We start from the raw sequence: 15,846 nt of genomic DNA on the forward strand, positions 1-15,846 counted from the left end.
TTGAAGTTCACATGCTCATCTCCCCTTTATCTTGTCTGGCCTTCTTGACTGAAGTTCCTGAGCAGCTCAGCATGTTCTTCATGCTCATCAACCCCAGCAGTTGCCAGAACAAACAGGGGAGCAGGGAAGGAGGGAGGGACAGAGAGCTCATACATGTGCTTGTGTGAGTGTGTTTAAAATGGAATGGGAAATGAGACGGGAGATTCGAATGTGACAGACGGTGGCAGCATTTAAGTGCTACCTTGGGACATAAAACAGCTCTTGGGAACTGCTTGTTGCTCATCACCTGCTTGTTATTCGCTCCTCTAAGGGGCCACTTCACATCATGCAAGCCTCTTCTGCTTACAGCCAAGTAAGGCAGGCTAGTTCCAACTGTCCTCAAATGGTTAAGGGACAATCACTGAGTTTTGCATTGAAGTGGGTGAATACCAACAATTGTTTCCATATCCCAGCTGAGTGGTCAGTAGGACCTGATACAACACACAGTGATGACACTGTCACTTATTTCAGCAAAGTACTTCTGTTCATGCAGAAGCCTATCTGGACATGCCAAAGGGATCATCTCTGTCATGACCGTGTTCCTGGCAAGTTTCCAGTACAGATCTCAATTACACATAAATGGTATAAAAGGGAGAACATTAATTACAAATTTGCAGTAAACCAGTCAAATCAGTGAATGCAGAAACATTGTTCCCAAGAATAGACGACAGTATTGATCTGACACTGAAGATTAACAAAAAGCGTCAAAAGAGCTCCCTGGGTTGGGGAAAACCTTCCCCATATCCCAACCCCCAAAAGACCTACCTCCACAGATTTCAGAATTCTCTCTAGTCTGTACTGAGGACCTTGAGACACCATCACCCCCTCAGTTACAGCTATTTAAAACATTATTCATTATTGGCTGCAACTACACCAGCAGTTTGGTACAGACTTTTGAAGAATCATGCACACTTACTGCTTTGTTTGATTTTAGGAACAGTTTCTGTGCATTAATGACATTCCTTCACAAGGAAACCAAACTATAACATATGCTACATCTATGCACCAAATACACTTCAAATATTAACAGCTATGTATGCCTGAACTAATAACTGGTCCTTCAGACAATCTCATACATGGCAGGGATTCTTGGTCCTAAAGGTCAGGGTAAATATGGCCCACAGCAAAATCCCTGAGCCATCTCAGTACCACCTGTGCATTGTCCTACTGCAAGAAACTACCTGCTCAGGCACCTACAGTCACTGTCTTCCTCTTTGTTACTGTCCCCTGAGCAGAACAAAACCAGGAGTTGAGCTCCAAAGTCATCCCTGCAGCAGGTTAGTGAAGCTGCTGACCCTGGACTGAAGGAGCAGATGGCACATTCTCGTATTCATTCCTCTGACTTTACTGAAGGTCACTGTGCTCATGGTGGTGGGGCACAGAACTATATCCTCACAGCTACATTTGTTAAATCACCTGCATCAGTGTGCCCAGATCCTGGGCAAAAAAATCAAACCCCACCCAAAAACTGTTTTCTTGCATGGCACGTGGCATTTTGCACACATTTTATGATTAATTCACAGGGAAGGTCAAGGAGGGCAGTTCATGCAATGTAACCAGTATGTGCACACTGAAAACAGGTTTTTGAGAAAACCTTCCCTCTGTTTCTTGTTTTGTTCTGTTTTCTTGTTTGTTTGTTTTTGGGGTTTTGTTTGTTTGGTTTTGGGGAGGGTAGGGAAGAGTTTGTTTTGAGTTTTTTGTTTGGTTTTTTTTTTGAAAGCAAAAAACAGCCTTCTGTCATCAGGCTTTTTAAACTGCAGGAAAAATCGAATTTTATGTTATACAAATGCCAACATAGCGTGTAAGTAAACTGTAATTTTGGTAACTACAGTCTGTGATTATTCTTCAATAAGGCACTATCTTTTTATGTTTGATGAGTAATTATGTGTTCTGGATCTAGGCATTTTTTCATAGAAGCCAGATTATATGCACTTGAGAGACCTCAGTTTGAAATGTAGTACAGTCTTGCTTGATATTTCTGTGAACTGGCATGTTGCTCACAACAACAAAAACAATTTAGATTCTTTATTTTCATTTCCTTTACCACAGTTTTCTCTTAGCCGCTATTGGCAAGAACTAGTGGTTACATTTCTCTGATCACAGATGATTTAAATACAGCAAGGATATTGCACATGAGCCTTTTTACACTGCTAAGGAGAAACAGGTCATCAAACAAATGTTTTCTTGTAGTGCCAATCCATATTGAGAGTTCTGACAAATAAATGATAGCACCTCTAGAGTCTAGGTGCTGAATGTTTTACATATTTATTGTTCATAAATGTCATAAGCACCCTCTCCAGCAGTATTTCTTGCAGGGATAGTCACTTTAAACATATAATGCACATTGATCTGCTGACACTGTTCCAGTGAAGGCTACAGAACACTAAATGCCTAAGAAAGGTTGCATCATTTCCTGTAGGACTGCAACAGAGTTTAGATCTAGCTGGGGCTTCCAAAATGGTATGTCTTAGAAGGGGTAACCAGAACATCCCTCTCAAGGAGTCATCAACATTGGAAGTGACCAATAAAATGAGGGAGTTACTTTGAAAGGTCCTGAGAATCAGGTTCCCTCTTTTGTTTTACAACCAAATGAGGCAGACGAGATCAGTTCTAGCACAAGAGCAGCTCAGCATGCACCCTTCAGCATTTACTTCTTGTTTGGTCTCCAGCCTGAGGCTTTACCTCACATAATTTGCACTCAGAACAGACACCATTACAAGATTCTCTACAATTACTATCCAAAAAGGAGGAATGGAGTTCTAATTAGAAGGTGTTCTAATGCAACAAGAAGTCCCAGTTTAAACATACCCACTAAATATATTGACCAGTGCAAACAAATGGGGGCCACATTTGTGAAAGTTACACTGTCACTATTTATGTTGCAGCCTCTTCTGGACCAAGGGAACAGCTCCTGCCTGGTGGTGTTCAGCCACAAGAGTGTTATTGCAAAAGCTTTACAATATTAACATCCTAAATAACTATTTTCAAATATTTCATATTTGGCCCATTGTTACAAATTAACGTGAGCATCAGAAAAACACACAAAAGCAAATGTCACCCAGTTCAAAAAAGATGGATATCGACTTATCCACTAAGGTGAAAGGCTAACAGTTTAGATTACAAATTCATGCAAAGCAATACTTCAGTTAACACAAGCAAAACAAACTATCAACAAAAAACCCCCCACAACATTCTAACTGTGTGTGCTAGGAGAAAAGACAGACAAGCAGGACATTGTTTCACCAGTACTTAAAATCACTACTGAAAGATGCCAAGTATTTATTAGAGTTCCAGAAAGCTGAAGAGATCATTAAAATTTGCACCACAATTTACTTTTAACTGGCTTAGTTGAATAATCAAGTGATCTAAAACCATAAAGCCCCATTGTTTTTAATCCAATAACACAGTAACTTAATTTTACAATAAACTACCCTATATCCCTTAGTGCCTGGGCTGAAAATGGTGATTGAATACCTGAGGGGCTCTGTGCAGCAGAAGGAGTGGATGTCGAGCTCGCAGTCACCGAATCACAGCGCCCTGTGCTCCCACTGCCACTGGAAGGTGATGGGGATGAGAGTGGGGAGGGATGGTGCTGATTTATACACTGGGCTACAGCAAAGCCTGCAAAACAGCACAGTGTTAAGTTAATTATTACCTTGAAAGAGTTAATCTCTTGAAGAAACTGGTGAAAGGTAGGAGCAAATACTGTATCGAAGTGGTGCCGATTTCATGTAGTGACCCCGAGGACCCACTGAAAGCTTTAAAACACAGAAATGACAAGTCAGGAAAATGCTGTGAGCAGCAACACACACTGACAGGTTGTGCTACAAAAAAAAACACAATGAAGAAAGTAAAGAAAAAAGCCAACAAATATAGTCCTGTTAATAATCTGACTTGATCTGCACTCCCACCTCTTACCCCCCATGCTTACAGTCTAGAACTAGACTCAAAGCCACTTGCACAAACACAATGCTATCTGGATTTCTGTCATACTTGCATCATAGTTCTAGATGGGTGAATGCCACTTTTACTGAGCTTTTCTCTTATTTAAGTTAAGACTCGTTATGTCCAAGATGAATATCACTTGAAAGAATTAAACAACCACCACGGCAGGAGCCATCTATTTTGGTGAAAAACAAAACAGTTTGGTGAGGAGCTAACTATCCCATAAATGTAAATAAATTCATGTATTTTATTTCAGAAACCAACCTGATTGATCTTCTACAATCACTTAGATAAGTTAAACTGAGGTCACACACAGTGACACCTGACAGTCTGCAAAAAGTTAACCACAAACTGACCTACCTCAAACGTGAAAGACTTTTATATCATTGGTCCTGAGTGCTGTAGTTTTTAATCACAGAAAATGTACATTGGGTTTCTCATACACACTTCATATTTTGAAATACCAGTTAGAACCGGGAAACAAGGAATAATCAGTGGACTCCTGACCACAGAAGTGAGACAAAGTCAACTGTTAATGTGAACTAAATTTGTTTTAAGAACAGCTACTAAAGCCACTGGTATAGAAGTGATATCAAGATATTTTTCTTCCCTTACAGTGCTGGAAAAAGCTGTACCTACCCAAGGCATTCTATATCCACAAAAGGTTTGCACTTCAAGGGAGAAAAAATCTTCCATCCTCACTGAAACAGCAGAAAACAGTAAACAAGGTCTGCCCTGACTATCACAGGGAAAGTTGACCTGATTCAGCAGGATTTGCCTGCCCAAACTTCTGCAGAACAGCACTCAGGGATTTGTGTCCTTACAATACAACTGCAGAGGAAGGATTTGGAGTTAACAGGAAGTTAATTCAGATAGGAGGGAAAAGTAAGCCTAAATCATTCAGAATATTGTAACTGGGAAACTACTGACCAAGAACAAATTTGCTAATCAGGAAACTCCTTCAGGAAATACTTGCAAAGAGAAAAGGAGCAGAAATAATCATAGCTACAGGAAGTAAAATTAACTTAGAAGGTTCTAGAAGTGTCTTTTTCATTACTTTATGACTCTCAAGTTGTGATTGTGGTTGCTAATGAACAAAAGTATTTCCTTTCCAGTAGTCATGATTCTGCTTCAACATACTTTTCTATTAAAGACTCAGCAAAGTATTACTGTAAAGATGTGCTTCCCAGTTCCTTGCAAATCTTATTTTCATAATCACAATGTTTCATAGGGCTGTGTTTTCTTTCCTAAAAGATGTATCAACAGCTATCCTCCTACTGCATTTTACACAACAGCAGCAAAATTTCATGCCAAAACCTGAAATAGCCTCTTAGCTTTTCTTTAAAGGAACTTTTTCTTAAGCAATTAATGCAACTCTTCCTCCTAAATTGGGAAAAGTTTACCTACTGTCTTATAAAAGTTTTCATGTGAAAGACAGCCTTAACCATAAATTCTCCTAAGAATAAAAATGGAGGTGAGGAAAAGGGGAAAGGGCACCGGTGGCAGAAAATAGGAAGAGCAAAAAAACAAACAAACAAAAAGCCTGAGAAGTAGAAATAAAATCTTGGCCAAGAAAGTAGTAAATGTTTTCTCATTGCAAACCATATCCTCATTGCCCCATTGTCTTCTGGGGCAATTTCTTTCTATTCTGTTCTTCTATACATTGTTATCTTACTGCAAATTCTCATATCATACTTAAGTAAACTATTCCAATCTGATGTTCCTACAGTAGCTGTGGACCAAACTTTATATAGAATTCTTGCCTGTATTTTCTTTTTCATTCAAAGGGTTACAAAGCTATAAAAGATGATTTTTTCCTTCAGATTTTAAAATGAAGATGGTTATAGTTTGCTTGCCATGGCTAATGTTAGTGAGAGTTTTTTTCAGCTTTTCCCCTCCAAATTATATCATTATATACTAAGGTATTAACAATGGATAAAATAGTAAGAGATATTTATTGATTCCCTTTGCTTTTCAAAATAAATTTACTCAGTAGGTAAGCTACCACACTTGTTAAAATATTTAGATGTACCTTTTGCTGGAAATCATTAAGATTTCCCTTAAGACACACTGGGAACATAAATCTCAGAATAGAGCTGATACTTGAAACTAATACTTGAGTTTGCTTGGACAGGAAGTCATTATTTATTTACTTTCAGTAGAAGGCCTGTGTTCACAGGGCCCCTACCAAATCTGCTGGTTTCTTTGAAAACAATATAATTATTTACATAGAGTGCTTCAAAAGTATCATATTCATACACAGATGGTGAACAGTCCAGCCAGCTAAACTACCCCTAGAATGCTCTAACATTCTAGCAAAGGCCATTAACTTAAAATAGACCCTGAAGTATATTAATAGCCATGACCTCATGATGATAAAATTGATCAAGTGAAGGCTTTTGCTTATGCTGTTCTCTGATAAGAACTGCCCAGTTTATCAGCCAGTTGGCTGGGATGATTCCAGCATCTCACTGCCTTTGGATAACACTCTATAAAACATAGAGGTTAACAGGGATGTGCTGGAGCACGGTCTGTTATATTCTCATCACCTTTCACATGTCTTGCACAAAATCTGGTTTTAAGCTACAACAATCCTCACCCTCTTCCCCCCAGGATACCAAGAAGCACTTTAAAAAACATTTTAACTTTGTGCCATGAAACAATAAAGAAAAACAAAGCACAGTTTGCCTACAACAAGGTAACTGCACACTCTTCTCTAGTGAAATATGGAGAGCTCTATTTATGCAGTATGACAGAAATTGAACCAGACCAGACTGAAATAAGTGTTCTTGGAAATTCTGAATTCATTGACAAGATGGATTAGGGAACTGATTAAACAGTTGTATTAAAATTCTCCACAGACCAAAATTTGCAGGAGAGCTGAAAACATTTATATTACTGTTAATGTCTTAAAAACCACACTGGGTGTACAGCACTGACAGCTAACATGGTCCAACTAAAAGTAATAAATAACCTTTTAAAAATATTGCTGAAAAACCTAGTTCTCCTTTAAATCTAGAAAGGACATCATCACCAAAAGAAGGTATAATTTGTTTCTTAAAAGTATAATCAAATTAACTGACTGTACAAGCTTTGCACAACTCTTAAGCACCAGATGAAGCTGTAGCATTAAGAAATGAATACATGAAGCCAGTAATTTAACTGCAACTTCTTCAGTTGTTGTTTCAAAAGGCAAGAAAATCTTCCCCTTGAAGCAAAAATCACAGTGGGCCTGATTAAGGGATAAGGACAAACAGATTCCTGTGAAAATCACTCGGAACTAGGAAACCTCATTCATTCATGAGCAAGAAAGAGTCATTTGATATTTATTTTGTAATTAGATGTAAACCAGGATATGAATCCATTTTTATTATATTACTGGCTGTCATAAAATGCACTTCAAAGATGCTACACTTTAAATACTTCATGTTCTGTGCCTCATTTCTTGTACTTTGTACCAAATAAAAGCTTCAGAATACTTTTTCCTCTGGATTTGCAAGTGCAAGTCTCCATTTCCTGGAATTCAAAGGAAGTATGTGCTTGTTTGAACAAATTACCATATTGCACCACCTCCAATATCCCCTCCCCGAAATTAGTAGATGAAGTCACTTGTTAGGAACACAAGGGCACGTGTCTTAGAGAAAGTTGGAACAGTAACCCTGGGGCACCTTTCCAACCACACCTTTTCCCTGGAAGTCATGTCAAATAAGGAAATACACTCCCATTATACAACATACACTTGTCTTTTGAAAAACCTGACTGGCAATATCTATGGTTTTATAATTTCTGTTCCCCAGTCAGGACTCAGGAAAACTGAGCTCCAATTCAGCCTTAAAGCAGTTAAACATCTGTGGTTTAAGTAGGGTACTTGAATTTTGAACCACTGAATCACATTTAAAGAGAAATGCTGACTTCTGTGAAAGGATTGGCAACAAGTGGGGTAAGGACATTGTATCTTTTTGTATAATACAGCACAAATAAGTACTTTCAAGCAGTATGAAATGCAACTTTAAAATGACTCAAGACCAAATGAGAAAATTTCACCATCTGGAAAAGAAATTCTGTGGAGAAGTCAGTTTGTGAAACAGACAGTAAGAGACAAAAAGCAAAGAGCCCATTGTTTTAGAATCATTCCTTTAATCCCAATTCCAAGCTAATGTTTTAGGAGCAGGTGTGACCCTCTTCTCTCTTGCTGGTTTTAAGGTAAATGAAGCAGTTCACAGTATCCTGGTTATTTTTACAATCTGGCACAAAATCCATTATAACCAGATTAGAGGAGGAAATACTCACAACTAACAGATGTGTTGCATAAATACTGAGTATGCAAAACAGGATTTAAACTAAGTCGATTTGTAAAGGAAGGCAAAGTACTAAGATATTCCCAGCATATTTGGGGAAACTGCCATGAAGTATTGCTCACAGCACACCCAGAACACACCCCCCGGTATTACTTGTTTCTCGAGGAGTAACTTTTTCCATAAGCCTCATGCTGGACTTGTGTGTGCAGGAACATATTACAGCAAGCTTTTCACTGCTTATACAGATTACAATACAGTTTTTGTCAGTGAATGCTCCTCTCACCTGGGACTTTGTCAACAGATGCAAAGACAGAGCGCTGCACTGTGGGGTCGCTGCTCCCACGGCGGGACTGGTCGTAGAATCTAAAGGGGAGGTGCTGGGCTGTAGCTCCAGAGCTGTGTCCAAAACCCATAACTTCAGTTGAAGGCTGAACAGGAAGATCCAGGAGAGCTATGTTTAATCACAATTGATAATATTTGTTACTCAAAAATACATAAAAGGAAGAGGAGGTGAAAATAAAATTGATAGCTTATTCAGGATCTTAAGGCTAAACCAGATTTTTCATGTGACTTGTCTGCATTTGCCTGTTAATTATATTTATAATTGTGTTGGAAAACAAGAGAGACAATGATTCCGGCAACCTGTTCTACCATTGCTGTCCACATCATATTCATACTAAGGGAACCCCAGAATAAACAGTGGAGGGCTAAAAAAAACAGGATTGCAGGAAGTTCCTTGCACCAGACAAGCCATAGGAGTTATTTAAAATAAAAAATCCTTTTGTTTTTCCCTGTACAAATAAAGTAATTCATTAGTTACAACTGAACACTGCAGAGAGCCATTGAAAGAGACAAAATCCTTTAAACCAGTAAAAAAATGCCTTTGCATTACCATTCAACTTAAAACTTTTAATATCAAGTAGGTCTGTACTACCCTCAGACTTGCTTTAAATTTTTTTATATGAAGCAAGCCATAAAAGTATGACATATTCACTTTAGAAACTCAAAGTATAAAGTTCTTTTATTAGCTTCCTACACATCCATAATAATCTTAAAGCATCTATAATCAGAATAATTCTCTGGTCTACTCAGTAATTTTAATACCAGCTATTACTTTGTTTTTCACAGATCTGATTAGTTCATTATTGCTCTTGGACTATCCAAGTAACTTAGATAACAGGGCTTCTTTTTATTTGCACACTTATTTTCCTTCCTATATGTCAGAGCTTCTTTTTCTATACTCAACAGTTCCCTCAGTTTACTGCTAAGCTTCAATTTACTCTTCACTCACTTAATATTCAAGTAATATTTGAATCACTGCTATTTCCTCAAATTAACTCTTTCCTTCATGTCTTCACAAGCATTTCTCCCAAACACAGGAATCTAGTGCTGATGTGCCACTCAACATTTTGGATTGCCCATCATCACCACATCCAACCATTATCATCAAGACCATCAGGACACCATCCAACTCAAGCAAACTGAGCTCCAATTGAGTCTTGGGGCAGCAGGACATCTGCTTTCTATTGGAATTCTGAACCACTGAACCACACTTGAAGAGAAATGCACAATTATTGTACAAAGAGTTTTGTACAATAATTGGCAGCAAGTGGCAACAAGACAGGATTCCTCTTTCATCCTTTCCTGAACTGTCTGTCGTAACTACGAAACCACATATTTCACTCCAGTAAAATCTATCACTTGGAAACTCGACGCCGCTTTACAGCTTTCTGTAGCCACCACTTTTTAAGGTTTCTGTGCCTCACCCTTGTGTTACAGAGTGATTTGCAATGGCACACCAGCCTTGTTTCCAGACCCACTCACCTGCTATCCTCTGCATTTTCATGCGCCGGGCCTGGATGCGGCCCTTTGCCAGGCGCTGCTTCGCGATGATGCAGCGGATGTGATCCGAGAAAATGAACGTGGCCTGAAGGATGGGGAAGGGCTTGGAATGAGGGCTTGAGGCAGGCTTGTGGATGATTATGTTCAGAGCTCTGCTGTCATCCTCTACTCCCGTCACCTGCATGTCCTAAAGAGAAGCACAAGGCAAGTAGTTAATGAAAAAGCAAGTTTTTTTTTAAAACTATAGGTTAAGTATCAAAATTAAAAGAAAACGCTATGAATGTTCCATTAAAGCTCTTACAAAGACAGTTTCCGTGGTAAAAACCCCAACAAAATAAAACCAAAACAACCTTGGTTTGCAACCTTGTGCAATTTGTACAACCTTGGATTTACTCCTTCAGAAACTGGTATTCAGAGAGATTTAGTCAGTTTAAAATTCAATTAAACTATCTGAACATAGCAAATTTTCAGGAGGTAAAAACAAGGCAAGGAGACACAAATGAGAGAAACTTCCTAAAGCTTTTGAAATCAATTAGATAAGCACAAATCATTTTGAAGTTGCAACTTGTCACCTTCCCTACTCATGGAGGAAGATCTTGAAAAGTTCATTACTCTGCTACTTGAGCAAAGTGTTTGGGACTCGATCCTAGTTGGAAATGACTTCAGTGTTCAATTGAACACAGCCCAATATATACTAGGAAAGTCACCTCATCTTCAAGTATGTTTCTACTTAGCTGTGTAAACTTCTTCAGAAAATCAGAGATGTTTTAAAAGGCAGGAAGCAGAAAAAAGATTAGTAACTGAAGAAGCAAGTAAGCATTGTACAGAGCTTAAATATGAAAGCTAATATTGGTATTACTATTTATCCAACACAAAATGTAGATTTTCAGGTGAGAAAAGTAACCACCTAGATTACAACTTCTCTTACCTGCAAAAGGCCTGCAAACTTTACTACTCCCCATCCAAGTCTGGCAATATCTGGTTCAACCAAACTCATCTGGTAAATATCCACAGCCAGAAATCTTTGAACTTGACCCCCATCCTTTGTTATCACTGTACAAGCAATCAGATCACTGTTATCTGAAGGAAGAAAGGAAGGAAAAAGGTTATTTAATCACTGAAGTCACGGATTCTGGGGTTTGAATGTTTTACATAACATAAAATGTTAATATATAAAAGCATCTTGACAACACATGGTTAAAGCTTTTGTTTGCTTTTTTAATAAATATTTTAAGTTTCACCATAATATTTATAGCTACATAGAAAGGGTAAGTTAGATTTTAACAACAGTGGTTCAGACATCTGACAAGTTACATATAAGATGGGTATTATACACACCTTGTTTTCTCTCCCCACCTTCATTATCTTTCAGTAACACAGGTCCCCTCATCTCAGGAGTGAAATTGCAACAGTGTTGATGTGTCTCACTAAGTGGAAGTCTCAAAAAGTTTTGTTGGAAGATCAGAGACAATCCTGCACCACTGCAGGCAATTATTTCTACCTTGTTAGAAACTCTGGCTCCTGACACAAGTGACACAAGGTACATTTGCACAGGTCTGAAACCTGATATTCTGACTATTGGAAGCCCTTCAACTTCAAGATCACACAGACTCTCCAGGTAAACTGTAGCAGGCTTTTGCCAATATTTGTTAAATGAGGTGATATTTTTTCCTTTACCCATGCATTTTATTCACTTATATTGAACAAACATCCCCTTTCTTTACCATTACTCCAGGACCCCTCCAACAAGCCCCCAGACAAATCCTCCTGTATCTCCTCACTGCCCTTGTTCCAGTTCAAACCCATTGTTCTTGAAAAGGGATTCAATCACCTTCTTTACACCACCTGGAATCTACCAAGCACCCCTTAAACTGCCACAATTTCTAGCAGACCTTTGCTAATCTTAACTAGAGTTGCTTTTTCCTTTGCTTCAAACTGATACTTTAATTCATATACTTGATATACACAGGTCTTTTTCCACTCTCTTATCTAGTACAATTTATAGCAAGTAAAATATTCTGAACATTATACAGAACAGTAGAACTTAAATTTACTCATCCAAACATCTAATCAAGTAGTTAACACCATATTTCATACTAGAAACATTTGCAGGATAGATACAAAAGCTACAAGTGGAAGCACACAGTTTTTTACAGTGGCAGGTCATACAACTACAGGCAACAGCCATAAATTATGGTTGGGAGGTGGAAGAAATTCCTTTGTGCATAATACAGCACAGCATGTTACCCAGAGAGGCTGTGGAATTTATATCACCAAAGGTTTTCAAGTTTCAAAAAACCAAAACCAACAATCCTCCCCAAACCAACCTCCTCTTCCTCCCAAAAATCCCCCCACACCACAAGCGTGAGGTCCCTTCCAACTAACATTTCTCTGAATCTACAAATTACCCTTTACCAGCAAAATCCATTCAAAATTGATTGGGTGATAGGAGATGAAAAATGGAACCCTAACACAATTAAAAGAGGATAATTAATGCTAATCCAGTGTGAATTTACTGTGAGCTTTTGAAATTTGAGAAAACAAGTTTAATCAATAAATGCAATACATACAGGACGTGATACAGTTACATGAGGATTGATTGCTATTACCTTCTCACAGCCCTAGAAGGCTCAAGAAATCCATACAGGATTGGCAAATATTACTACAGGAGCCTGTGGAATATTTATTCCTGTTTAGAGAAGGAGCTGAGACACCAGGCAGAGAATCATAGAGGAGATCTAAAATGGCAAAGTAGGCAACTGAATCCTACTGAATATTATTGCACCACTAGCATTCTAATAATCTGAACAATAAAAGATAAGCCACAGAAACAGAATAAAACAAGAAAATCCGTGTCAATATTTATAAAGTTTTCAGTGCAACAGCAAGAAGATTAAAATACTTGTAATTATTGCTGTACAAATTCACCTGCCCGACTACAAAAATGTACTTCAGGTAAAGTACTTAAGGGGCAGAAGTTGCTTTCCAGAGCCAAAAGTTTTCATTTTAGATCTGACAAAAACTTGAAGTAAAACTGTAAAAGTTTATCAAAGAACAGAAGGGAAAGTTACTCATTTATTAGGCAACTGTTTCAGGAATCCTTTGAGCTTATACAACTGAGTGAAGGCCATTTCAGCTCACAGCTGCTGAAAGGTCAAAAGCTACATCATCCTTGACGACAAAAACAGACGATAAAGTGTAGTTAAACAAATTTCCAGTGAACTGATCTGAGAATACTCACAGCTATACTATGAAACAGTTACACAACACATAGCTAACACATTTAGATGAAAATACCAAGCCCAGTAAAATTCAGTTTGAAACTGAAAATTTGATCTGGAGATTAAAGTGAATCCCAGGTTGAAAGGCCATTCAATATCCATATGACACTGCTGCAAAGAAGTGTGCTGTCCTTCCTGACAGTAATTACATTGCCTAATTTTTCCTCATGCAAAATGGAGCCTGTAGCCAGTTTGGACACTACACCTCCAAGACCTGGATCCAAGAGTTCTGTGGACTTTCTCAAAGAAAAATACAAGTCGTAGGAAACAACCAAGGAAGGAGAGTTCAAAGACCTCAGCTGCTTGCAGCACAGATGTACATTAGGTGAAAACAGCTGACTGTGTTCATGCAGTACCTACCTGAAAAGACTGCATTACATGAATTCTTTACTAATATAACAGCTACTTGAGGAGATGGTCTAAATGTACCTGATCTGCCTCAGGGCTTGATCTTTAATGATTTTATAATTTACTGTCATCACAATTCCAGAAATCATCTGCAGGCACTAAAAGCTCTTACAGAAAACTTTTAGCCCTTTGGATGCACAGCTGGTGGCCCAAGATAAGCATCATGCTGCAGAAAGTTAATGCACCACCTCCCACTTGACAAGAAGAACCTTTCCCAACAGCACAGAGCCCATTAGGTATGACATTCTGCTTTACTGCTTACTAAGAATGCAACAAATCAAGGACCCACCCAGATGTTCCCACAAAGGACATTTAGCTGAGATTAGAGGATGTGTCCCTGGTCATACACCTGCACCACATTTTGGCTTCCTCTCTTTTCTTCAAATATGACAAGTTGCACTGGGCAACTTTCTCTACCTGACTGTTTTGAGCAGGGGAGTTAGAGTAGGTGATCTCCTGATGTTCCTTCCAACCTCAATTATTCCATCATAAACTTTTCTCAAACATTTTTTTTAGAAATATTGGCTGCTTTTCTAAAGCTTGGATATTTGGTAGAGACAGAGTGCACAAGGAGATTTAAGTATAATGCGACTTATTTTCAGTTTCAGCAAAGAAATAACAGCTTTAAATGTACCATCATTTACCTCTTGGTCATGATATTTAAAATATTGCCACGAACAGAATGGTGTTACCAGCCTGAAACAAAGCACTGAGGTTGTTAATTTGAGCTGCCAGTAAACCTCACACAGTGAGCTGCTGACTAAGATTAAAAAGATACCTGCATGAGACACCTACAGCCTCACATGCAGTCTGAGGCAGGCAGTTATCACACAACACATGAGTGATTCAAAACTATTTACAGTAGAAAAACAACACTGAAAAGTAATAGATATCATTCTGGTGGCAGCATACCCAGCAATATGGAATGAACCTTCAGTGGAATTCCCTGCCTCTCAACACACACATTTATATATAGTGCTGACAACCTTGCAACTACACCTAAAGGTTTACAATGAACATATGCCCATCAAAATATTAAAATGTGTCTTTACAAGATACTTTAATCTTTCTTATCCAGCTCTCATAAAACACCAGCATTGCATTCAGGCAAAAGGAAAAAAAAGTAATTTTGATAAAGTCAGTTCTGCAGGATTTTTCAAAATCCAGACAGTAGCTGAAACCATTAGTGGATCATGTTAACCTCCACTTGACACTATTTGTATATAAACAACCATAACCACTGGAAGCATCTTAATGTTCAGAAGAATTTTTAAAGACTTGTGATAATACAGATTGAGGAAGATTTGTTACATCAACAATATCTCCGAAGTGATAATTAAAAAAGGTAAACAACTAGAATTTTTGAGGTCTCATTTTGCCCATGCTAAGTCTCCTGCCAAGATAAGGCATCTATGCAATGATGTGTATCCTGTATGCTTTATGCCAAAATGCTGATATTCTCCTGTTTCTCTCTTTTGGGTAACATAAAAGACTTGAACTGGAAAATAAGTTTTTATATTACAACACACACTGGAACTTCACCTCTGTAATACCTCAATTCAGGTAGTTTAGGTAACAATAGCAGTAATAAGCAGTTTAGAGGGAAAAAAAATTAAGCCAGTAACTTCTCCATGTCAGACTATTTGGGAAATTGAGGGACTACTTACTCAAATCAAGAACATCATCAGTCTTTATCAGATCTCCCTCCCTCGTGAGTGGTAACTGAGTTTCTGGCTCATCTCGCAAGTGCAGTGACAGCGAACGGAGCATAAAGAAAACTCTGATTGCCTTGAGAAATTAAAGAAAAGAATATTAAAATATTGCTACACCCAGTACTACATATTTTAACAGAATCTTACAAACATATCCTGGCTTTTACAACCCCCGAGTTTGTTCTCATACAGTAAAATCTTCATTTTAAATTGATAAAGTAGAATGTAATTTCAAACTTAGCTAGAAAAATACATAAAAGAAGTTGAAACCTGCAATTTTCAATGAAGTGGAAGCAGCAGAGCTTTTTTGGCACTGGCACA

The 15,846-nt window shown here is 38.1% G+C and overlaps 1 protein-coding gene across 6 annotated transcripts in view; it reads right to left on the bottom strand.

Annotated features, from left to right (window-relative positions):
- Positions 1 to 15,846, bottom strand: part of CLEC16A (C-type lectin domain containing 16A) — a 60,645-nt gene that overhangs the window by 10,213 nt on the left and 34,586 nt on the right. For 5 of the 6 annotated variants that reach the window (XM_027654813.1, XM_027654811.1, XM_027654812.1 and 2 more), the window contains 5 exons: positions 15,481 to 15,601; positions 11,053 to 11,204; positions 10,107 to 10,311; positions 8,566 to 8,733; positions 3,514 to 3,660 (listed from right to left, as the gene is read on the bottom strand). In XM_027654813.1, coding sequence (XP_027510614.1) covers positions 3,514 to 3,660; positions 8,566 to 8,733; positions 10,107 to 10,311; positions 11,053 to 11,204; positions 15,481 to 15,601 — 793 coding nt within the window. Of the gene's footprint in view, positions 1 to 3,513; positions 3,661 to 8,565; positions 8,734 to 10,106; positions 10,312 to 11,052; positions 11,205 to 15,480; positions 15,602 to 15,846 lie in introns of those variants that run through there. The other variant, XM_027654815.1, reaches the window with a different exon arrangement.

This window comes from Corapipo altera, unplaced genomic scaffold (assembly GCF_003945725.1).
Source record: "Corapipo altera isolate COAL_440 unplaced genomic scaffold, ASM394572v1 98, whole genome shotgun sequence".
NCBI classification, from domain to species: Eukaryota; Metazoa; Chordata; class Aves; order Passeriformes; family Pipridae; genus Corapipo; species Corapipo altera.